Source organism: Heterocephalus glaber, unplaced genomic scaffold, assembly GCF_053883595.1.
Source record: "Heterocephalus glaber isolate CG9 unplaced genomic scaffold, H.glaber_assembly_v1.0 deba00000943, whole genome shotgun sequence".
In the NCBI taxonomy this organism is placed as follows: Eukaryota; Metazoa; Chordata; class Mammalia; order Rodentia; family Bathyergidae; genus Heterocephalus; species Heterocephalus glaber.
The window spans coordinates 12,268,259-12,294,211 of NW_028258175.1; the positions used below are offsets into that span (position 1 = coordinate 12,268,259).

General features: G+C 45.7%; 1 protein-coding gene across 11 annotated transcripts in view; it reads left to right on the forward strand.

Moving 5' to 3' along the window:
* The window catches only part of Syt17 (synaptotagmin 17), an 81,386-nt gene that overhangs the window by 31,943 nt on the left and 23,490 nt on the right, over nucleotides 1-25,953 (forward strand). For all 11 annotated transcript variants that reach the window (XM_004855798.3, XM_021237353.2, XM_087209169.1 and 8 more), the window contains 2 exons: nucleotides 17,220-17,340; nucleotides 19,034-19,189. In XM_004855798.3, coding sequence (XP_004855855.1) covers nucleotides 17,220-17,340; nucleotides 19,034-19,189 — 277 coding nt within the window. The remainder of the gene's footprint in view (nucleotides 1-17,219; nucleotides 17,341-19,033; nucleotides 19,190-25,953) is intronic.

Below are 25,953 nucleotides of genomic sequence, written 5' to 3' on the forward strand. Positions count from 1 at the left end.
CTGGGAGAGAAAAGGTCTTTTCATTTGAAACAGTAGCACAACTGTCTCTGCTCAACTTAAGGAAAATGGTGAATAAAGTGGTAATAAATCCAGTTCTTCAGTGCTGATCTCTAGTCATTTATATATATTCACCCATTTAATGCTCACAGCTGCCTAAGAGGTACTCTTGTTGTCTCTATTGTGCAGATAAGAAGACTGAGGTCAGGAAGTTAGGAAATGTGCCCACAGGCAGCCGGTTGGGAAAGGACAGAGCCAGGGTTTATGTTGGGCTCTCTGGAAGGAAAAGAAGGACTGAATCATCAAGGTTCCTACAAATGCTCTTGAGCAGATCTTTGTGGATCTTCATGTATTTCTCTCTAGTAGCAACATGTATCGGTTAGCTTTCCTGTTGCCAGGACAAATACTCAACACCCACAACTTAAAGGAGGAGAGGTTTCATTTGGCTCATGGTTTCAGAGGGTCTAGTCCGTGGTTGGCTGGCCCCAAGCAGAACATCATGGCAGATGGGTGTGGGGAAGCAAAGATGCTAGTTCATGGTGGCTGGAAAGCAGATTAGGGAAACAATGCCAGAGAGGAAGGCATTGGGGACCAGATAAAGTACCCGAGATCACAAATCTTTAACTCACCCAGTTATACCCAGAAATGTCCTTTACTATTCTCAGCAGCTCTCAGGCCAATCAGATTGGCCACCTTAACTGTCACACCACATTTAAAAAGCTAGAAAGAAACAGGTGAAATTAATTTGAACACTATTTTATTGAATCAGTACATCTAAAATGTTGTCATTCTTACATGTCATCAATATTTGAAAAGTGTAAGCATGAAATGGGCCACCTTTTATTGTACTGAACTGTCAAACCCATCACCTGTTCTGCACCTCCAGCACACTCAAGGTTCCCAGCTGTACTCCTGGAGCACAACCACAGGAGGCTGGTGGATCCTGTATAGGTGACGCAGCTCTAGAAGGATAAGAGTAATCCAATTGGCTCTGTGGACTCTAAGTCTCCCTCCCTCCCTCCCTCCTTCCCTCCCTCCCTCCCTCCCACCAAGTCTCACCCCCAGGAGATGGGAATCCAGTGGGTTCTCACTTGGGCTGGGTGTCCAAAGCTGGTGTTACCAGATGTTTCTAGAAGATGTGGCCTTGGCTGATTTGGACTTGTACTCCAGCCTTTACTGGCTTCAAGATGGGTGGAAAGCCAGTGTAGGGAGGAAGAAGCAGAGGGAGAAGTGAGGTGGAAGGGCTAGTTCCAGAAGTTTCTGGCCAGCCGGTGGCTGTGTTGGCATCCTTGGCTCTGTGGTCTCTTTGAACTGGTTTTGGAAAGGAGTCAGGGCCAGTGGGAATCAGTGTGGAAATGAAGGTCAGGTCAGCTCCACGTCACTGGAGGCAGGGCTTTACGCTCCTGTGAGGCAATAGCCAGGGGACAGCTCTGAGCTCCCTCAATGGCACCTTGATGTCCTTGAGAGCCTACAGCACAAGTCCCCTTCACTGCCAAGCCCACCGAGGCTCTAATTACCCTGGATAGTCCAGGTGTTCGTGTGGCCTGCACTTACACCCTGTGAGACAGGAGGCTGGTTTCTGGGTGGTGACAGAGGTCACAGAGACGTGCTGCACGTCTGTGTCTGTGTGAGGCACACAGAGGCCAGCTGCCTTGCAGTCCCTTGCAGGGTAGGTCCTGCCTCCTTTGTGTGAAATATCAGGACTTTCGGTCACCAGGGACACAACCCCAGGTGAGGCTCCCTTTATAGCAGTTAGTGGGAGAACTGTCCCTTCAGGTCACAGCCCCAGGAGCTTCAGGGTGGATCCAGAGGCCCAAACTCTGTCATCAGGAATATGGATACTCTACATGGTAGACATTAGGATACATGGTCTGCAGCCAGCAATCAGCCCAACACCCTGAATCAGTGTGCTGTGGCTGCACAGTAAAGTCACCACAGACGTGAAAGCGCCCCCATGTATGGTCTCATGCTTTCCAGAGTAACTTAGCCAGGTCCTCTGCTCAGTGTCACCAGGTCAAATCGAGGTGTCATCTGGGGCATGAGGCTTCTTCCAGGATAGCTGGTTGTTGGCATGATTCAGTCTTGCATAGCTGTTGGAGTGAGTCCTCAGCTTCTGGAGGCTCCTGCTAGTCCCTACCCCATGGACCTCTTGATACATGACAGTTAGCTGCTTCGAGACTGATCTGAACCTAACCTGGAGAGATCTGCTGCCGCTCACCAGATCAAGTCTGCCCCACCCAGGATGACATCCCTTTCCGTGAACTCCATTAACTGGTGAGGGACCTTAATTATAAATGAAAACCTTTTCCCTTTACTGTATAATGTCATCCAGTCATGAGAATTCCGACACTCACTGCCCTGAGTTAGTGCAGATCCCAAAGGGTAAAGCTCAGTTCCACAGAGTGCCCCTGCTTCAGAGGCCAGTCGAGTCCCAGGTTGTTGACCAGACTATACATGGAAGGTTCCTGTGGCCCATCCTCGGATTCAGTAACTTGTTAGAAAGGGTCACTGAGTTCAGGAAGGCACTTCACTTGTGGTTATCGCTTCATTATAAACAGTCCAACTCAGGCTGGATGTGGTGGGCTACACTGTAACTTCAGCATTTGGCAGGCTGAGGCAGGAAGATTGCATTTGAGGCCAGCCTGGATTACACAGTGAGGCTGTGTGTGTGTGTGTATGTGTGTATAAAGACACACTGAGGAACCATCAAATGGTGTGGGGCAGGGAGGTGTGGTGGAGTTCCCATCCCTCTCTAAGCATACCACCCTCCACTACCTTGATGTAATCACCAAACCAGAAGCTTTCAAACTCTGTTACTTAGGGGGTTATGGAGATTCCATTATGTCAGCACGGTTGGTTAAATTGTTGGCCATTGGCCACTGAACTCAATCTCCAGCCCCCTTCCCCTCCCTGGAAGCTAGAGAGTGGGACTGAAGGTTCCAACATGGCCTTCCTGGTGACCAGCCCCATCTTTAAGCCATCTAGGGGTCCCCAGCCACCGGTCACCTCTTTGGCATACAAAAGACACCTCTATCACCCCAAAGATCTCAAGGATCTCGAACTATGTGCCAGGAACCTGGTGCAGACACCAGTGTCTTATCCACATCCCGGCTCTGCCACCTGCCTGCTGTGCGATGTCAGACATGTCTCAGGTTACTCAGGGACAGTGAGGGTAACAACAGTGCCTCCTTGCAGAGTTGTTGTGAGGATTAAAAGGAAAGCATGTGGTGTATCCCAAGTAGTGCTGGCTGTCATCAGTACACCATTGTCACCAAGGGCGTCGTGACGAGATGAGATAATGCATGCAGCATGCTCAGCTGCTGTTTTCTGCTAAAGTTAGGGTTCGTTTACATGTCGAGCATGTTTCCCATATACTGGCTTCAGCTTGTCTCCCGGGGATAAAGTGTGAAGTGAAGGGCTTGCCGTCCACGCTGATGGGCACAGTTAGAAACTAGAATCATAAACTGTGCCCCACTCTGCTAGTCATGTTTTTGTTATTGTGACAAAATATCTGAGAAGGTCAACTTAGAGAAGGAAAGGTTTATTTTGACTTATAATTTCAGAGGTTTCAGTCCACAGTTAGCTGCTTTCCATCGCTTTAGGCCTATGGCAAGGCAAAAACATCATGGTGGAAGGGTAGGGTAGAGGGAAGCTGCTTACCTCACGGCAGCCAGGAAGTGGAGAGAGAGCAAGGGGGAGGGACCAGAGGGAGTGCTCAGAGTCACGCCCCTAGTGACCCGCTGCCTCCAGTTGGGTCCGCCTCCCACAGCCTGTTGACGGCACGCTCCCGATCCAGTCACCATTTGTGGGCCCCACCTCTGAACGTTGCTACACTGGGGATCAAGATCTCAGTGCATGAGTCTTTGGGGAGACTTCTTATTTAAATTATAGCATGCTGGCACCTCCTTGGGGTGGGTTTCCTGGGGCCTGTTCGTGGCGCTGTGCCCAGTGCCTCACCAGGGCCTGGCCCAGGGTGGAGGTTCTGTTCATGAAATGAATGGCCAAACAGTACTCACTGTAAGGAGTAAGGAGCACATGACAAGGGCACCTTGCATGTGGGCTGGGAATGGGAGGGAGGTTGGGTGGTCTAGAATATTCCATTTGCTTGGTACATAATGTGCTCCTGTGGGGAATCATCAGTAGGAGATCGAGGGCAGCAGATGCTGGGGAACGAAGATCCTCATAGACCAGGTGGTAGATCATAGGCATTATCTTGAGGGACCTGGGAGCCATTAAAAGAGAAAAGGTAAAGGAGACACTTGGTCAGATTCGAGTTTTCAGTTGTTCCTGGAGTGCTGCACGGGCTGGATTTCGAGCAAGGTTCGACGTCCCTTCTGACGTCATGCGTGGGAGCATTCCGTGCCGTGGGGCTGTCCTTGCCCTCTAAGCCGTTAAGGGTCATCCTTGACCTCTCACTATGAGGAGCGGCCCCTCCCCTAATTGTCACAACCCAGAGCACATGTCCCCTGGGGCACAGGCACACCTGTGAGGACAGAGACAAAGTGAAACCTAACGGGGCGGGTGACACACCCGGGTGCGCCGTAGAGCAGGTGAGGTGGGCTTAGAGTGGAGCAGTTGTGGGAACTGGAAGTGACGTGAGAGAGGAAGGCGGGGTGAAGTCTCTAAGATCCCTCTCGGTTTTCCCGGTTGAGAGGCTCGCTGGTCGGAGGTGCCAGACAGCAAAGCGGGAGAAGCGAGCGAAGGTGGGTGGGCGTGGTGATAATTTGTTCAGTCTGGAGCGCAGAGTGTGGCGGCTGACAGTGGAGCATCCCCATGGAGCCCCACCGGACTAAAGTCAGGATGCCTGAGCGATCACGAGTGGCGCGTGGCTTGAAAGACCCATTGCCTTGCGGCTGTCGCAGCACATCGTGGTGGGAACGTATGACCGAGCAGATCTGCTCACCCAGGGGTCAGGGAGCAAAAGACAGAACGAGAAAGAGGCCAGGGTTCGACATTGCCCTTCAAGCGCATGCTCTCAGTGACCCAGACACCTGCCTCGGGGCCCCACCTCCCAAAGTGTCCACCACTTCCCTATAGTGCAAACTGGGGGCCAAGCCTTAAACACGTGGGCCTTGGGGAACATTCCAGATCCAAACTCTACCTGCCTTAAAACCCCTGGTCTTCCTTTATAGCTCAGCGTCACATTTGCTCAGGAGGCTTGGGAAGGTCAGTTTCTGTAGCACCTCTGTTCTTCACAGTACATAACACCATGCTAATTAAGTGATTGCACAATTGGCACCGGAGTTACTCATGAATTATTTACTATCAGGAATTCCATTACAGGGACCTTGACTGTCCTGGTCACTGCTGCATCCTTTGTCCTGACCTGGTCACTCAGTAAATGGATAATTATTGAGCACCTAGTATGTGCTGCCTGTGTGCATGACATGGGGTAGCTTCTCTGTAAACACCTGTTGGCGGTAGCAGGGCTGCATTTGAGCTGGGACAGGAGTTAGTGAGGGGCACAGCAGAGGAGCTTTCTGTGCAGAAATTGAAAGGGGGGATGGCAGCAAAGTTTAGGGGTGGTTGCTCCTGGCTTGAAGACCCTCCCTTTGCTTCTCCTGCTTCCCTGTAAGTCCTCATCCCTCCCAGCTGGCGCTGGTTCAGCTCCAACCAGGGTGTTCCCACTATGTGTTCTTTACTGTGGGCACTGGGTTGCTGGAGACCAGGCTAAACATCTGGCATGGTTTTGGGTTTGGGCTGAGTGGTGCATCTTCTAGAGCCATCATCTCTGCTGAACTGGACTCTGCAACGAGACACTCGGGGGAAGCTGAGTTTGGGTAAAATCAGTCTCACTCTTTCGAGATGCTGGAGTGGACCTGAAGAAGGTTAATCACATCTGGATGGCCACTGAGTCTGGGACATAAACTCTCAGACATCAAAAGACTGAGTGGCTCTCCAGGCTTTCCTGGAAGGCTTAGCTTCACACGCAAGAGATAAGTAAGCAGTTCATTGCACCAGCATCTGCTAAGGGCCTGTTACAGACCAGGTACACTGGAAGGTGGAGAGAAGTGATGTAAGACCACTGCCCTCAAAGAGCTCACAGCCTTTTGAGCCAGTAAGACAGGAAGAAAGGTGACCACTACCTCAGAATGAAGACAGGCTTCCCTCCCCCCCAAACTAAGCCAACGCAGTCAAGAACTTACATTTGGAAAGCCAGATTTTAGTTTTAGAAGGAAATAAAGGAGAATATCTTTATGGCCTTGGCATCCTATGCATCTCTTCCAGTGGTCATAAAATGAAGTAAGAACCATAGAGGGGAAAGATAGATGCATTTACCATGTTTAAGTGATGAGCTGTTTCCCAGAAAACATGGTAAAGAAAGCAAAAAGACAACCTGAGAATGTATTTGCTCTGCATCTGTATCAGTTTGCTCGGGCTATAGTACTATATACAGGTGGTCTAGGAAACAGAAATTCACTGCCCCACGGTGCCGGAGGGGTCTGCAGGCTGTGCGTCCCTGGAAGTCACTAGGGAAGGGTCGGTTCCGTGCCTCTCTTCTCCCTTCTGGTGGCCTGCTGGCGATCCTTGGTGACCCTTGGCTTGTAGACCTCCTGTCTCCTTCACATGCTGTTCACTCTTTGCATGTCTGTGGCCAAATGTCCCCTATTTATAGGGACTTTGATCATTTTGGTGTAGGACTTACCCTATTCCAGTGTGACTTTGTCCTAATTCTCTCTATAGGACCCCATTTCTAAATCACATTCCGAGATACTGAGAGTTCAAACTTTGTAACTGAATATGGATATTTGGGGAGACACAATTCAACCAACACATAACGATATATAACTGCTGAATAATTAACATCCACAGTATATAAGACCCTTTTGTAAATGAATAAGAGAATGATAAATACCCAATAGAAAAATAAGCAAAAAGAAATGAACAGGATTTTCATAGAAGAGAAAGCATGAGTAACTGATAACCATGAAAAGGTACTCACCCTCTTTAGCAATCGGGAAAATACAAACTAGGTCCACAGTAAGATATCCACTGGACCGGAATAATTTAAAAACCTGACAATAATAGACAAATATAATCTAAGGTGAAATCTATATTGTCAGGAACATTGTAGGCATATAGAAAGCATTAAACCTACACAGAAAGTTAGAAAATTAGTGTTTCTGAACAAAAAAGGAAATGCAATCGTTCCCCCTTATCCACCGTTTATCTTTCCATGGTTTTAGTGGACTAAAATATTCAAGGGAAAATTCCAGAAATAATTCATGAGTTTTAAATAACTTCTATTCTAGTGTTTTATTATCATTGTTTCACTAGTAATACTGTTGAACTCTTATGGTGCCTAAATTATAAATTAAACTTTACCATAAATATGCATGTATAGGAAAAATATAGCATGCACAGGATTCAATACTGTTCGTGATTTCAGGCATCCACTGAGGGTCTTGGGATGTGTCCCCCACTTAGGAAGAGCAGGAAACCCCTGTCAATTAAAGCATGAGTGTCTAACCGTTTGGCTTGGCTGACCTGCGTTGCATAAAGAGGAATTACCTTGGGCACGTGTAAAATATGTAATATAGTTAATGCATATAAGTAAAACTTCCTTTTTTATCTTTTATTATAATATAAGTCAACATAAACATGAAGCTAGTGTGATATTTGAGCTTGTTTTTGTGAAACTGATGCATCAATGTCTGGTTCAGTGGAAATGGTTACAGTTCCTAGTTCTCAAGGTGTTGATCACATTTTTTATCTAATTTTACTCTCCATGTGCTTCATCTCTGAAAGTAGTTGTTCACGACTGTAATACTGCACCATGGACTCCGCTGTGCAGCATCCCATTGCAGTTTGGACTCAACTGCACAATTGAGCCATGACAAATATCGCTAAAAATCAGTAATAAGTGTTGAAAGGTTACAACCCACAGGCTGTGGGTTGAGTATGTTTGAATTAAATTGTTACATGATTAGATATTCAGTCAGAGAAATGCAAATAAGATTTATGTTACTACTTTACACCTTTATATTGGGAGTTATACCCATCTCGTGTTGATTTGTTAAGATGGTATCACCCAGTGCCAGTCATGTCATGGGAGACTTTCGTGTCCCGTCTGTTGGTGGCCATGAAGGTTGGACAGCCCCATTAGCAATCAGTCTGACAATTCGTATCGAGTGGCCCAAAAAAGATCTTGCTATTCCTTGAGCCAGCAATCCTACCTCTGGGTGTTAGGAGAAACATATTGTAATCTAAAAGAAGAAAAGAAACCCAAGCCCACTTGAGGTCGATAAAAATAACCTCAGTATCTGGCAGTAGGAAAATGGTTATAATCCATTACAGTCTTTCAGCCTCAAGGAATATTACATGTCGACATTAAAGGTGATTCTTAGGATGTCTAAGTCAAAACAGAAAATGGGAGTGTTCAAGTTTATAAGAAGCAGAAGTAAAAAGGATCATGATGCCATATGTATATGTGCCAGTTCCACATATTGAATGTGTTTATTATGTATTGCAAACATATGCTAATAAAACATTTTTTAAGAAAAAAGGGGATCTTAGAATTCGCCTGTTATCAATTCAGCTAAGCAAATATGCTGGCGTGTTGACAGAGGTGGTCAGGGGAGCGTTTGATGAGATGTGTAAAATGCTGAGATTGTGGTTGGATTTTGCTTTTTCAAAAACCCAGTCCTATTGTAAGGTTGTTTGTGCAGTAAATTAAGAGACAAAAAGCTTCGCCCAGCCTGTGAGAAAAAACAAAAGCAGAGAGGAGCCTGAGCAGCTGTGTTTGGGCATCATCAGAAGTTGTGTGCACACATCTGAAGCCCTCTGCTAGGTGAGAGTGAGCAAAAGTGCCATTCAGAGCACTTCAACGGGAGCCTGCCAGTAGGAGAGTCAGCCTCTTGTTTTCTCCAGAAAATGTCTTTTGTCCCAGATGGTTTTCTTTGATTTCCTTTTTATTGATTCGAACTTAACTGTATTCAGAGGCTGCCGGGAGAGGATTTTTGCCTGGGTGGAACTGAGCAGGATTTGCACAAGCCAGCTGCTGGGGGCTTGCAGGGCGGCATCTTGATTTGTTTGAGTAATTTACAGACGATCTATTTTCGTTCTCCCTGGCCCACCCCACGTGGTTCCACCAAATTAAGCTCATCAAGCTCCTGTAAAAAAGGAAACGCGCCTTGTTTATTTGTGACATTGCCTCAGAAGAGGAGAAGGGAGCAGAGACTCTGGTCACCTGGCTCCTTCTCTCCTCTCAGCTTCAAGGCTGGCTAGGGCAGGTGACAGAATGTCACACTGACACCCGCCCTGGGACCACGGTGTGGCAGCTGCTCAGCCACATGCCGGGAGGGCCAACTTGTGGATGAGGCCTCTCCATTCATTTCGATCCTTCCTGACCCCTGTAGACAGGCAGCTTTGAACTGGGTGAGTCTGCCTTCGGGGTCGTTTTGGGGCATCGCAGTTGTGGGGTGTCACCCCCCACAGGACAACCCTCCACAACAAAGAATAAGATTCCAGATGGCAGCAGTGAGGACACGAGCAAATCCTGTGGCAAGACTGAAGATTTTATTCTAAAAGTAATGGAGGGTTTTAAACAAGGAAATGAGAAGATGGCTTGGTTCTGTTTTCTCTTACAAGCCTAGAGTAAGCAGGCCCACATTATTTCAGCTCTGACAGTCCAACCTTTTCAGATTAAATTTGAGTAAGATAGAGGAGACTTCATAGAACTGGTGATTCTCTCCCCACCCCATCACACAAGCATCCAGGATCCCTGGGACTGCTAAGCTTACCTCCTGGGAGGACTGGAAAGGCCTAAGGAAGCAGAGGAAAGAAAGAAACCTTCCTGGGCCGTGGCTTGCACCTGCTGCTTTGACCTCTTTGGGGCTGCAGGTGACATAAGACCAGCTCAGTCGTGGCAGTGAATGGACTTTCCTGATATCTATTGGAGAAGAGTTTGAAGTCTGGTTCTTATTAACAATTTGTTCAGCCAGAATCATGTCCAGGAGAAGACTCTAAATCAGCTCAAGACTCAGGCTTGTTTAGTGTTCCCTAACCAAGGTACTGTTGATATTTTGGGGAAGATCATCTTGGCTTCGTGGGAAGAAGGGCTAGGCCTGTGGTTGGCAGGAGATTTAACAGAGTCCCTGGCCTCCACCCACTAGGTGCCAGCCGTACCCTCTCCCTTTCTCAGTTGTGAGTATCTGAACTGCCTCCAGACATGGCCAGATATCTCTGAGGGTCGTGGGGGGAAGGTCAGCATTGGCCCAGGTTGGCGCAGGTTTAACTGCCAGTACTTAACGGGTATGTGCGAAGATCACTGTTTCTTCCGTATCTTTCTTGGGGCCCGAAGATTGGGGAGCTCCTCGTTGAGACGGCCTTCCTGTCTGCTCTCACATTCAAAGGTCCTTCTCCATTGGTTGCTGGTCAGCTTTTAGATGTAGCATTGGGTATTTTTAAAGAAAGGAATTAAGAGGACACTGGCTCCAGGAATCTTCCAGGGACGTTTTTGCCCCGAGATTGTTAGAGATGCAGGATTGTGGGTTTCTTTTGTTTTTATTTTTTAGTGTTAGGGCTAGAACTGTGGCCCCACTGATTCAAGCCTTCAACTCAGAGCTGCAGTTTCTTTTTCTTTCTTTTTTTTTTTTTGGTCCTGGGGATCGAACTCGGGTCCTTGAGCTTGCTTAGCAGGTGGCGAAACCACTGAGATAAATCCCCGGCTAGAGCTGCAATTTCTGATGTCTGAGTGGCTGCTGCAGTTCCTTCATTCTGCACGTCTTGGGGCAGAGGGCCAGCATTGAGTGGGGGACTCATTTTCTCCAGTGCTTGGTTAGGATAACGACCTTGAGCTCCCCCATCCTGAAAATTACGGAGTTTCCTTCCCAGTGTCCTTCAAGATACCACCAGTTCTCAGCTGTAAATCTCAGCAACATTCTGATTTCTCAATGATTCCTTCAGGGTTATTTCTGAAATAACCAAATTCTTGCTCCAGAAGACATTTTGCCTTTTAGTTGAAGTGGAGAAGGAGAACCTCACCTGCTTCTAGAGCCCCAGGGCACACACTCGTTCTGCCTAAGGCAGAGCTGTGATTATCTCCCACTCATCAACACAGCAACAACCTGGGAGTGCTGAGGAGTAAGGTGGGGCGGTTGGGAGGATCCTCATATACAGTGGACCCTCAAGTTACAACCGCCCTGACATATGAACAACTTGGGTTCATTAGGTTAATGGAAGATTCATCTGCCTCTTGTTATCTATATCGTGTACCCAGGTAAACATCCAGATCTCAGCTGCATTGACTCACAGCCAACTGGAGTTACAACCAGCCCTTAGGAACCAATCAAGTTCATAAGTCAAGGGTCCACTGTGTTTTAAAAATCTACAAGGGGTGATTGAAAAGTATGGTAACTATTTAAATTTTGTTAAATGTATTACAGTAAAAGCCACATTGCCACTAAGCCCTCTCAAAACACTCCCCCTCCCTTCAAGCACACTGTTCCCATTGTTCTTGCCACTTTCTGAAGCAGTTCTGGACGTCCTCTTTCATGAGTGTCTTTACCAAGTGACTTCTAGCTTTTCAAAATGAACCCAAAAAGTAAACATTTTGAAGCGGCCATGATAGTGCAACTGAAGACCCTCATGAAAGAGGACGTCCAGAGCTGCTTCAGAAAGTGGCAAGAACGATGGGATAAGTGTGTTCAAAGGGAGGGGGAGTGTTTTGAGAAGGAGTCGTAGCAATGTGTCTTTTACTGTAATAATTTCTTAAAACTTACACACTATTTCTTAATCACGCGTCATCCTAAGATATTAACTGTCTTTGGTTATGTTGTTACTAATAACACGTTATGCACTCAGAGCCTGAGGTAAGAGAATCGCTGCGAGTTTGAGGCCAGCCTGGACTACATAGTGAGTTCAAGGCCAGCCCGAACTACATAGCAAGACCCTGTCTCAACAAACAAACCAACAAACAGCAGCAAGTTTCTTGATACTTTCTGTTATGAAACTGAGAAATTCAGGGCCAGAGCATCAGAGAGGGGTTGGGGTTGCAGACAGTGCCCCCTGGTTCTGTTCCATCCACATGGCTGCCCTTCCCTGCAGTATTGCCCTGCACTGGGACAAACTGAAATCCCACTGATCTTTCCAGGCTTAGCTCAAATGCCTCTTTCTCCACGAAGACTTTCCTGATTACACCCCTGCCAAGAATGGGTTGTGTTTGGTTAGTCCTGGGTCTGTTTATATGGCCTGTTACCACTAGACCCTATAATTTTTTAAGAGGTGAAATTCACATAAATCCAATCTTTTTAGTATATGTGCTGCAAAGCAAACGCAAGTCTTTTTATAATTGAGTGGTATGAGTGCACTCTCCACAGTGTGTAAATGTCACCATTTCTGTCACCCGCAGGAGAGCCCTGTACCCAGTAAACAGTCACTCTGCATCCCCCTCCTCCCAGATCCTGACCACACTAACCTCCTCTTTCGTCTGTGGACTTACTATTCTGGATATCTCATATATGGAATCATGCTGTACGTGCTCCGCTATGTCTGGCTTCCCTCATTTAGTGAGTTTGTGAGGTTCGTGTACATGCAGCATGTACCAGTGCTCATTCCTTTCCATTGTGCAGACTCACTGTGTTTTGTGTTTCCATTTGGTGATGGACATTGGGCTGTTTCCACTTTTGGACTGTTGTGAATTGTGCTGCTGTGAACAGTTGTGTACAAGTTCATGTGTAGCACATGTTTTCTGTTCTCTTGGGTCTGTGCCTAGGAATGGCACTGCTGGTTAGGCTTTTGAGGACCTGCCACAGTGGCAGTACAGTTTTCCATTTCCACTAGCAATGTACAGAGTTCCGATTTCTATACATTCTCACCAACAATCTGCTTTCTGATTTTGTGGATTCATTTGTTTGTTTTTCATCATAGCCATCCTGGTGGATGTGCAACCCCTGGAATTTTGATTTGCTTTATATCTTCCCTGCTCTAGCTCAATAGACTGACCTGCTTGAAGTTTATGACTGCGCCTTAATCACTGGCAATATGGTGTCAAATTTAATGTACAGGCTGAACGTGAGTCTGGTCTTTTTTATTTTTGATATGATCTTGAGCATGTCATACAGCTTCTCTGAGCCTGATTCCTTCATTTGTAAAATGGGAGCCTGTAGATTGTCAAAGGGAGAAAGTGAGAATCAACCAGGAAGCCTGGGACCACGCTTGATGGTGGTAATTTTTCAGTAATGGTTTGCTGTAGTGATCATGACCATGACATCTCTAATGCTGAGGATCCAGCACTAGATTGTTGTTGATTGAGCGTTTTTTAAATGAATCAACAAGCTTTTTGATATTGCTCAATTAGCCCTGTTTTTATTTTTCACCAACTGTTCCCCTGACTCCAGACAGCAGCCTTACAAATTGATCACTCCCGTCATCAGGGAGAGAGAAAGATCAATGCGAATGCTTGCCTAGCAGAATACACCATGAAAGCTGTCATGCGCGTCTGGGATGGAGATAGGATGAGCAGAGAGAGCACCAAGCTTGCATTCTACAAAGGGAGGAAGGAATGAAAGAGCTTTGGTTTATTTGAGATGAGAAACACAAACACTTAGAAAGCAGATGAGTCCACGAAGCTCTCTCCTCCACTGGAGTATATATTCTTTGAGGGCAGAAACTGTGTCTCTTGCACAGATGTATCTACCCCTGGCACATAGTAGGTCGGCAGTCAGTTTAACAGACAAAGCTATTGTATTTGCCATGTGGTGTACACATCTTTTTTTTTTTTTTTTTTTTTTTGGTACCGGGGATTGAACTTGGGACCTTGTACTTGCGAGGCAGGCGACGGCACCACTGAGCTAAATTCCCGGCCCTGCACATCTTGATATAAGTGTGTGGGGATGTCTCCAAATACAGCTAGTGGGTCAAAGGACAACTGACTTCTTGTTATAAAAAAGACATCTAGAGCTGGACATGGTGGTGCATGCCTGTACTGCCAGCGCTCTGTGCAAGTTTGAACCTAGTCTGAGCAACTTAGCAAGACCTTGTGTCAGAAATAAAAAGGGCTGAGGGCTGGGGATTTAGCTCAGTGGTTCCACTGCCTGCCTCGCAAGCGCAAGGACCCAAGTTCAATCCCCGGTACCAAAAAAAAAAAAGGAAATACAAAGGGCTGGTGGTGTAGTTTAGTGTGAAGGCCCAGGGTCCCATCCTTAGTACCACACGCATGCATGCACACACACACAACCAACAACAGCCACAAAAACCACCTCTAACCCCCTTTCCTTTCTCATGCCCTGTAACTATCTGCTGTCCTTCAGTCTTAGTCTCTTGTCCTTTTTTTTTTTTTTTTTTTTTTTTGTACCAGGGATCAAACTCAGGACCTTGTGCTTTTGAGGCAGGCAGCAGAACCACTGAGCTAAATCCCCAGCCCAGTACTCTTGTCTTTTTGAGCTGGGTGATTGTTGTAGGGCTGTCCTGTGCCTGGTAGGAGGTGGAGCAGCATCCCTGGCCTCTATGCACTAATCGATGCCTGTAGCAACCCCACCCAGTTGTTGTGACTCACAGTGTCTTCAGACTTTGCCCAGGGTCCTCTGGGAGCAAAATCCCTCCCAGTTGACCCAGAAGCACCTTGTGAGCTGGTCTATATATGTGAGCTATATGCTGGTCCATATAGGTAAGCTAATTCCTTGCCAAGCTGTTTCTCAGGTGGCCAATCACTAAATAAAATACCCTCAGTGACATTAGATTTCTAGGATGCGTGTTTGTATCCTGTGTATGCAGCTCAACTGACTGCATTACAGTCTACCCCCATCCCCACCCTGCAAAGCTGCATCATGAGAAGCTGGTATACTTTCAAAGAAGGGAAGTGTCACTCTGATTTGCAACCTGGGAGGAGCAAAGTCCAGGAGAAACCAGATGGCTCCTCCACGGCCTGAGCTCCTGCAGAATTCCCACCTTGCTTGCCTAAGGATAAATGTGCCTTCAGGGGCAGACCTAAGGAAGCTGCCTCTTCTAGGTCCCTGAGAACCAGCAGGTAATCTCTAGCAACTGTGTAAGGGGATCTAAACTTGTTTTATTTGCTCAGACACTGAGTTGACCGTCCCTGTCTTGAAAATCATATGCTCAGGGCCGGGTGGCAGGAACCCAAAGGGGCAGAGGTAGGCAGATGGAGCATAGTGATACAAAGAGGCAGGTCTCATCTAATGGGTACTACCTGATGATAAAGGAAAAATACTCCGTGATACCTGTTAAAGCACAGTGAGTCAGACTTTATTCAGGACCATGACGATAGACAGAGGGCCACGGTGACGGGATTTTATGCAGGGGGAGTGACATTGGGTTCAACCCCAGCGAGATCAGATATCATCTGACTTCACATATGAAGGGTGACTGGGTATGAAGGGTGGGAAGTCCTTGTTAAATGAACTTAGAAGTGTTCTTTACTAAAGCTTGGTTTTGCAAAGCAATGCAGAGATGGACTGAGGAGAAATTTCCGGAGCCTGAGTAAAGTTTGACCAACCAAAGTACCCTTGTCACTTTGCAGTGAGAACATGAGCCCAGTATTACCGAACCTTCCTGGTTTCATGCAAGGCAAGAAATACAGATTAAAAAAAAAAAAAAAACGGCAAAATATCTTGTTCCTTGACTTACATAATAATTAGCAAGTAATTATCTGTTTAAACGTGATACGGCCCAAACAACACACCCATAGGCAGCCAAGTTTCCAACCTTGAGTTAACGTGCAAGGTTGTTTCTTGTTTGCTTGGGCCCTAACTTGCTCTGTACAGGAATCTTCTGGTTTCATGTTCATCCTGTCAATAAATGTTTATTGAGTATATGTGATGTGTCAAGCACTGTTCGAGAGCTGCCACTTGGCATTAATTAGCTGCTGTGGATGACACCAAAAGGCATAGAGGGGACCAAGTGATGATGGATGGGATGGATGGATGGATGGATGGATGAACGGATGGATGGCTGAGTGGGTAGATGGATAGGTGGGGATGGATGGATGGGGGTGGATGTGTAGGTAGGAGGATGGGGGATGGGTGGGTAGCTGGGTGAGTGAAGGGATGGTTGGATGATAGGTCTTACCTTTAAGATACTGAAATGCTAGATGAAATAATGTGATGTCTAGAAATTATGGCAGAATAATATGTGAAGTTGAACGAAGGAATAGGTGAATTGAGAATGATAATAAGATAATTTTTGAAGCTGAGTGATGGGAGGTGTATGGAGGTTCCTTATACTTTTCTATCTTCTAAGATGACTGGAAGTTTTCCAAGCTAGGAATGTTTGTTTTAATGTCCTTATAACCTACAGATATATTCTGATATATTCTGATCTATAGGCAAAAGGACTTCATGTCTGTGACTTAAATAATGTTTAGCAAAAATGTTTTACAAGTAGTAGAATAGTTAAAACATTTGGAAGAATTTTTTGCTCATTATTACAACTTGATGATGAGGATATGGATATCGGTTATGTTAGCCTATTAATTTGAAATGGTTGAAATTTTCTGCAATTTTTTAAAGGAAGAAGTCAAAGCTCCTGTTTTGTAGCCACTTTGATGGTATGGAGTCAAACCCTTACGTGCTTATGTGGATCTTCCACACGTGTGATGGCGCTGACATTGAGAGTATGGGTACTGTTCAGCAAGGGAGGTCACATGATGAACGTTGCCATGGTGAAACAAGAAGCGTAGCCCCTGCTGTGGGCTACAGGTTGAGAACAGCTTCTCACCCAGTAGCTTCTCTGCAGGGTGTCCTGCCTCCCAGGACCTGTCTTCAGGTATCCTCCTGGGAGGCCAAATAATACAGATGTTAGGGTATCTGGATTTAGCTTCCCTGGATCCAAAGGCCAACTCTACCGCTTTCTAGTCATGTGGCTTTGGACATGTTATTTAAGCCCTCTGAACCTCAGTTTCCTCATTATTAAATGAGATTAATATGAATACTGTACCTCATGGACTATGAAGATTAAATTACTTATTGCATATAAAGTGCTTAGCATAGTACATGGCATTTTACATTTTTAAATTGTCAATGCTTTTGCAGCTATTGTTGTTGCTGCTGCTTCTGCTAAGCTTTTTGAGAGCAGAAAAAACTTTCTGAGCTAGACTGAAGAAAATAATTTGAGGCAGAAGCTAAAAGAGGTCAAAGAAAGAAGCACCCTGTCAACTGATCCACCTACAGCAACTCATTGTGAGCTACTGGAGTCAATTTCCTGCATGGTGGGTGCAAAGGAATAAAAGAAGAAAACAAATTTCTGACCATTTGCTTTCTCTACAGAATGAAGTGGAGCTAGGAGAACTGCTTCTGTCCCTGAATTATCTCCCAAGCGCTGGGAGGCTGAATGTTGACATCATTCGAGCCAAGCAACTTCTGCAAACAGATGTGAGCCAAGGCTCAGGTACCGTGCAAACTCCTCCTTCCCCCAGTTCTTTAAGGGGACATCAGTGTTTTGGGGGACCCGACTTTTCTGCACCCAGGATGCTACTGATAAGGCTCCATGAGGAGGAGAGCATCCAGAGTTCAAGGAGGAAAATAAATGATCATATATCTCTTGGGATGCAGCAGGTAAACGATGTCATCTCAAGAACCCATTTGGATCAGGGAGTTGACTGTGACCAGGTACAGTCACTACTGAACTCTAGATCTCCTTTGAACTCTTGAAGCCTCAAAGAAGTGACTTGTCTTTCCAAACACTATGCCTGCAGTAGAGACACCATGCTGCAGGTGGTGGTGGTGTGCCACAACTGCTCATTCTAATCAGCAAGCAGGTGAACATAGCCTGAGGGTTTTTCCCAGTTCATTGCACAAGTACCATAAATCTTTATAACTCCTAGCACTGAAAAGACTGTTGTGTTTCCCATCTATTTTATAGCAAACCACTTCAAATATTACTTGTAATGAAATGGAGCAGATTCCATACTATCTGTATGTAGCTTCTCCCATGACAGCAAAAGATCTTATTGTGAAAACCACTGCGGTCACTGGGATTCTTCAGCTCAGTGATGGAAACACTGTCTTCTCTAAGGACAATAGCCAAAATAAATTACATTTGCAATAAGGTGACTGCTGAATCTAGAAGAGGCCTTGCACGCTCAAAAGCCACATTATAAAACACATTTCAAGGGTTCCAATGGAAAGAATGGTATAAAGGCTGGAGAGGTTCAGACTCATCACAGTAAGAGTCAGTAAGATAAAGTGAATAAGGCTTCTGGAGCCAAATTGCCTGCAATCACACCTCAGTTTGGTTCAGTTCAGTTTACTATTCGCAAAGGATGTGGCCTTGGGAAGTTCCTATATGCCTCAATTTCCACATCTCAAAAAGTGACATAAAATCTGTATATATCTCACTGCATTGCTTAAACAAATATTAAGTCAGTAATGCACAAAACTATAAAGTGATACAAAGATGATAATTATAATTCAGCCATCTCTGCTTTCCTATATATGGGTCCTAGGTTCACTTTGATGATAATGGGCTCCCACAGACCAGAAAGTCAGGTCAGGGTCGGAGCCTGGTTCTGCCTCCACCAGCCAGATCTTAAGCAAATCATTTTTCATCCTCAGTTTTCTCATCTACAAAATTATCTTGATACCCGAAACATGGGAGGAATTCAATAAATAATAGATAACTTGGGGTAGGGAGAAAGAAGAGATGAGCACATAAGGAGATGGATAGGAAAATGATGCATACATAATAAAACAGATGGGTAAACAAGAGAATAAATAAATGAGACAGAAGGAAGACACTTGGACTGATGAATGGGGGAGTGAATGGATAAATAGATTAAGGGCTCAATGGATTGATGGTAAAATAGATGAAAGGATAGATGGGTGGTTGGGTTGTCACGTAGAAGGGAACGTGGGTGGGTGGATGGCAGACTGAACAGATAAAAGGATGCTGAAATGATGAGAAAGGTGACCTGACAAATGGATGGGAAGGTGGATAAAAGAGATGGATGAACTGAGAGATGGATGAAAAGTTGGAATGATGACTGGATGATGGAATAATGTATGAGGAAAAAGATGGATGGATGGATTAGGTTGACATGTCATGATCTCCAATATTCTGTGATGCTGTGTCCTATTCTCAGACCCATTTGTGAAAATCCAGCTGGTGCATGGTCTCAAGCTTGTGAAAACCAAGAAGACATCCTTCTTAAGAGGTACAATCGACCCTTTCTACAATGAATCCTTCAGCTTCAAAGTCCCTCAAGAAGAACTGGAAAATGCCAGCCTAGTGTTCACAGGTATGGAGCATCCTAGACCCTGGTGAACCCCAAGTAAGGCCTTTCAACTGACTGCCCTAGTGACAGAAGGCATCTAGAAAGAGTTATGTTTAAGAACTTGATATCTGATGTTCAGGTTTGAATTCACTTACTGTCTATGAATTTTGGCAAGACTTATAGATCCATAGAATAATCCTGTTCTGGTACTAGATTTCCTGGACTTGCCACATGGTAACTGATATCTGTGGAAAGTTACTTAATGCCTCTGAGCCTAAGTTTCCTCATTCATAAAATGCACACAATAGAAGTTTGCTGTGAAGAGTTAAATGACTTACAGATATGTAACCACCTGGTACATAAGAGCTACTCATTGTATATTAGCTTAGATGATGGTGGTGGTGATGATGAGGAGGAGAATGATTCAAGATGCTTAAGTAGAGGTATCTTGTACTATTGTCTGGTAGAATTTAGTCTCTTTTTCCGGAGTGTAATTTAATCTCTTGTTTCCAGGATGTATTAGTTATCTGTTGTGGCATAGTAAATCACTGTAAATGTAGCTTCAATCAGCAAGCATTTATTATCTCACAGTCCCTGTAGCTCAGAGATGCAGGCCTACCTTACCTGGTTCTGGCTGAGTTTCTCAGGCAGGGCTGCACTCATATCTGAAGGCCCAGCCAGGGAAGATTTGTTTTCAAATTCTCCACCAGCTGTTTAAGATTAGATCCCTGCCGACCATGGGACTGGAGGCCCAGTTCCTTCCTGGTTGTTGCCCAGTGGCCTCCATGCCCACGTGGACTTTCCCGTAGGGCAACTCGTAGCACGGCAGATGGCACCCATCACAGTGGTCAAGAAAGGGAGCAAGAGAGGGCAAGAAAGAATCGTTTTTGCCCTGCTTGATTCATTGGAGCAGCTCACTAGGTTCCACCCACACTCAGAGGGAAGGGATTTCTTTAGGGTGTGAATAGTGGTGGTGGGAATCAGTGGGAGCCACCTTAGGAACTGTGCACAGAGTGGGGTTACACTTAGTAGAAGTAATGGTTATTGTTTCCCATGTCCTGATCACGGTAGGCACTTCCCCAGCTCGTGGCTAAGATTCACCACAACCCACCCTGTCAGGTCAGTGTCATTGTCCTCCAGTTACAGGCCTAGGGACTGAGGCTTGAATCCCAGCAGCCTACCAAGGTCTCAGGCTAGGAGAGTCAAGTTCTGTCTTGCCAGTTCCAAGGTCAGGGGTCTGCATTTCCTCAAGCATCAGGGAGTGCTGGCATTGGGGATTCATCATTACCCTTGGGGAGTTCAACTGGAGTCCCCAGGTTCCCCCGAGATGAAAAACCCTTGCATGTGAGGCTTCTCTGCATGAGCTCCTCGTTTCTTAGCACCACAATTGCACAGGGCCCTCCTTGGAGACCCTCCAAGGCAGGTTGGTCCTGGACTGTCTCGGGGCTGTCACCTGGAGAGCCTGCGTCCCATCAAGAACACCTGTCTTGTGCAGATGTAAAGGTCACACTGGTGCAGTCCGCGACAGCTGCTGTCCAGATGGAGTCACAGGCAGACAGGGCTGCGCTTGCCAAAGTTTTAGGCCCAGACAGAAGACAGGGACTTCTGGGAACCCTTAAATGGCAGGTAGTGAGAATATTACCAAACCAAAACAGATCAAGCACAAAATACTTATGCCTAAGTGCCCCCTGGGAAGAAAGGACTTCCTGTTGTATGCTTAGATGAGGAGGGGACCTCGGAGGGCACTGCGAGCCCAGATAGGAACTCCTGACACTTTCATACTTTACCTACTTTCCCCAGAATTCTTTTTTTAATTAAATTTATTAGTGCAATTTAGATACACGTAGGGATCCCATCATGGGGAATTTGTAGCTGTACATGATGTATCTTGATTCATCTTTTTTCCCCGTTCCTCTCTCCTCCCTTCAACCCCTCTTTCCCTCCTTATTTACAAAATCTTTATTTCCATTTTATCCTTCTTTTTTCATTTTTTTCTTTTCTCTTCCTTCCATTACCCCTCCTCTCTCCCTCGTTCCCCTTCCTATTTGAACATATTCTTCCTATTTCACAATCTCTACTATACATTTTGGTCCTTATTTACACTTTCAGTTTCTTGGTATATTCCCAGAAAAATTAAAAGCATCCTACCACCGCAACATATGCACACCCATGTTTATAGCAGCACAGTGTGTAACAGCTAAATCTTGGAAACAGCCCAGATGCCCATCGATTGATGAATAGATAAAAAAGATGTGATTTTTTTATACAGTAGAGTACTACTCAGCCATAATGAAGGATAAACTTGAGACATTTCCAGCTAAATGGATGCACCTTGAGACCACACTCTTAAGTGAAATAAGTTGGACACACATGTAAATATCACATTTACTCAAAATTCTATGGCAAAAGCAGCACACAGTCGTTATAATGAGAGACACAGCAGAAAAGTGGACAAGAACAGAAGATCTGAAAAGCAGAGGGGTGAGGTGCATGGGCTGGCTTTGCCACCTGCCCACCTTGGTAGCCTTGGGCAAGATCTGTGTTAGGTTTTCTCGGTGGTGACATGAGAATAACAGAATGATTGCAGGTTCCATGAGGTCTCCACACATATGGTGCTGCACACTGGGCCTGGCCCAGAGGAAGCAATCTCATAGCTGTTACTGAATAGAAATTTTGCTCCTTTCCTCACCCTGCTTCCAGTTTCTTCTCCTTGAAGGCACCACCTTTAACGTGCTGGTGTATCATTCCTGGAGTGCGAACATTATCTTTCAAAAAGTCATTCATGAATTGAGCAAGTGCATCTTAAACAGCTTCTCTGGGCCAGATGTGGTTTCCAAGTGCTAGGAACACACAGAGAACCAGACAGATCATTTCCCTGACCCAATGGGTGCTGGGACCATTCCAGGGATGTCATGCTGACTCTCGCTGTTGTCTAATTAACAGTGATAGTGTCCCATCCATCCCTCTGGGCCAAGACAGAAGTAAGACAAGTGCATTTCACTCTTTGTTTTTAATAACTCTTCAATACTGTGGCCTGGTGTACTGTGATAAAAACAGATGATCCCTTGTGTGTGTGGGGGTTGTAAGTTGCTATCTCTACTTGGTGAATTAAAAGTTGCCATGACAAAAATAGAGCAATAAATCCGGATCAAATCGCTGAAACAAAAAGGGAAATATCACTGACTCTTCTTAGTGTTATTTCCCTTTACCCACATATCCCAGAAGAGACTGTAAACTCCCAAATATGTATCCTGGAATAAATGTGTTAGAGCAGTATTTGATCACAGAGATCAAAAGTTTCAGAGATTTCAATCATTCTTTACCCTTAATACAAATACTAGGAATTTAGCCATATGGAAACAATTAAGGGTATGGACAAAGATTTAGGTACAAAGATGAATAAAGTAGGGTTGTTTTGTAATATGGAAAACTGAAATCTATTCATTCACATACTCAGCAGCAGGAGACCGGTTGAGTAAAACCCTAGTGCATCTATTCAGTATATTAATCATTGGTAAGTGATTAAGTGGAGAAAAATGTTTGTAATACATCATTTAATAAAAATATAATACGTCATATTAAAAATATTAAATGAAAAATTGCAGAAGTAAACAAAGCACATTCTTATAACTTTTACATAGTACTTTGTTATAACTGTTTTATTTTATTATTGATTATTGTTGTTAACCTCTTATTATGCTTAACTTGTAAGTGAAGCTTTATCATATGTATGTAGATAGGAAAAAGCATACATAGGGTTGGTATTATTCCCAGTTTCAAGCATACACTGGGGTCTTTGGCTGTATCCCTGCAGATAAGGGGGGGGCCACTGTATATATACCCTTATACGGACCTCTGCAGTGCTCCGATAGTTCCAGTGCTCAGTTGGGGTTCAGAAGCACAGCTGTGAGTGGGAATCCCAGCTGGTTGGCATTTAACTTAAAGGATGCTGGCTGGAATAATAAAGGAAATGAGGCTGGGCTGGTACAGATCTAGGCAAAGCTGAGAGTCCCCTGAATGCAAACCCATAAGGTTCTCCTTGCTTTACTTGTCAGCAGCGGGAAAGAGCTGTCACCTCCAGGCTGAGGATCCAAAACCCAGCCCATTCTTCTGTTTCCAAACACTGCCTAACAAAAGTCAGGTTGATGTGCAATTTAAGCATTTGCAAGAATCCCTGGGAAAAGCCTGTAATTAGCTGCTGGGCCCAGCTTTCTGAGCGGTTCCCTTTCTGTGTGGGAGGAGGACTCTTCTGCAGTTTCCAATCAGGTGAAGCCAAAGTCTAAGAAAGAAAGGAAAGGAAAATTGTTTTTTAGTCCCTGAGATAGCCACATGCAGTCCAGAGGCCTTCTGGGAGATTCAGAAAGGTTTCCTGAAAGCAAAGTGGGGTTGGCCACTGGGGTGCTTGGCCATTATTGGAAGTCAGAAAAAAGAAAGGGAAGGAAGGACGGAAGGAGAGAAGGAGGGAGGGACGGACGGAGGGAGGGAGGAAGGGAGGGCAGGCAACTCAATGGCAGTTCTTCAAAAGATTAGAAGTAGAATTGCTATATAATCAAGCAACTCCATTTCTAGGTATATGCCAAAAGATAATGAAAAGCAGAGACTTGTTTTTATTCCCTAGTATTCACAGTAGCATTGTTCACAATAGCTAAAATATAGAAACAAACCAAATGTCCAAAGATGGATGAATAGAAACAAATAAAGCTGGTGTGTCCACGTACAAAGAAATAATAATCAGCCTGCATAAGGAAGGAAAGTCTGACACCTTCTACAACTTGGAAAAGTACGAAGTGAGATGAGCCAGTCAGAAAGGACAAACGTTGAATGATTCCGTGCGTAGGAGGGGCCCGCTTACGTGAGGTGGCTAGCGTAGTTAGAATCATAGGGAGCAGGATGGAGGCCCTCGGGCTGAGAGTCGGTGTGTAGGGACTTGACTGTTTTATGGGCACAGAGTTTCAGTTTGGGAAGATAGAGAAGGTTCTGAAGGTAGATGGTGGTGAACGGTTGCATAATAGCGTGAACTAAATTGTGCACCTAAAAGTTGTTAAAGTGGTGCATTTTGTGTCTACTTTACTACAAGGAAAGAAAAAAGGAAAAGGAAGGGAATGCAATTTGAGCTGCTCAGAACTGAAGAAAGTCAAAGAAGTGCTAGATGCTGACACAGGACGCTGGCGGCTCTTCTCGCTGAGAAAGGATGCTGCTCCTTCACTGCTGCTGCCAGCGAGCGGAGCACAGTGTACAGGGGCTGAGCCTGGGCTAGTTCACACTTGCTGCTCCTTGCTCTGTGATCTTGGCACTTTGCTTGGCCTCTCTTTGCCTCAGCTTCCTCATCTGTGAACTTGGTGTATGATACGTATAAAAGTCCAGATGAGTTAATGTGGGTTAAGGCTTAGAATAGCTTTGGGCTGCAAGTAAGTGCTTTAAGCAGTAGCTGTTATTGTTACTTGGAGGACAAATACTGTAATTACTTGTGCAGCCAGATGCCAGCCTGAGGCTTGCCTGAAAGAAGCCCAGTCGCCTTCCTGTCCCTGTCCTTCCCCTGTCCTTCCCAGGGTTAGCAGAGATGCTGTCTTGGTTGGAGATGAAATTCGGGGGGAAATCCCTGTGCTATTTGGGAACAAATGTCATGTCATTTGCTTTCAGCCTCTGCCTCTCTCGGTTTCCCCTAAGTGCCTGGTTTCCCCTGGCTGCCTGTCCTGTGAAAGGCGCTCGAAACTCTCGCTCCTCTGGTGAACTTAGTCAAAAGGCACTTGGTTCAGGAACATCCCTGGGACCTGGGGGAGAAGGCAAGGGCGTCGCTGCCTGCAGGATCCTGTTGTGGGCCGAAGGGGCTGGGATTCATCTCCCTGGCCAGGAGTGGAGCGGGTGTCAGTCCCTAGGAATAATTGTTGTTGGAGCTCCTACTATGTACCTGACTAGATGCTATGTATTCAAAAGAGAGCCAGGCTGGACATGATGCTGGCTGCCTGCAGTCCCAGCACTCAGAGGCTGAGGGAGGAAGGTGACAAATTGGAACCCAGCTGGAGCAATTTAACAATTTAGTGAGACCTTGTCTCAAAATAAAAATTTTAAAAATGAACTGGGGATGTAGTTCAGGGTGAAGGTCCTAGGTTCAAGTCCCCATATTGCAGAAAAAGAGAAAAAGAACAGATATTCATGATCCATGTTCTCATTGTGCTTAGTATGGTAAGGAGACAGATGGACACAGATCAATTGCTACACTAGTTAACCTTCCATCCTCAAGTTGATCTCAGAGCCATGGAGAAGAGACACATTACGTGCAGTGTCTGACCTGGGCTGGGGGTGAGGGGAGGTAACACATGAATTGGGAACCAAAGGATGAGGAGGCATTAATCAGCAGAGGGGTCCTGGGGGTAAGAGGTCAGGCAGGACTCCTGCTCCAGAAAAGAAATCCAGAGGAGGCCGATTTCACCCTTCAAGAGTGGGAATGGCAGGCTCCTGGTCTTGGCAGGGAAGACCTACACCCTGCCGCCCCTCTGCCTTGCTCATCTCTCAGGGCAGCTGCTGCCAGATGACCTGGGCATGGGCTTCAGCGGGGATCCACTAGGAGTGACCAGCGTGGGCAGACTCGGAGTGCTGGAGAAGGGAAACCAGGCAAAGTCCGACACTCCTCCCTCTGCCAAGCCTTGGTGTCAAATGTGGTGTCTCAAACTCTCCCATGCATAGACAGCTCCAGGGACTGGGTAGAGTGCAGATTCTGACCCAGGAGGTCAGAGCAGGGGCACATTTTCAACAGTTCCCAGGGGATGTGCATGCTGTAGGTCTGCAGA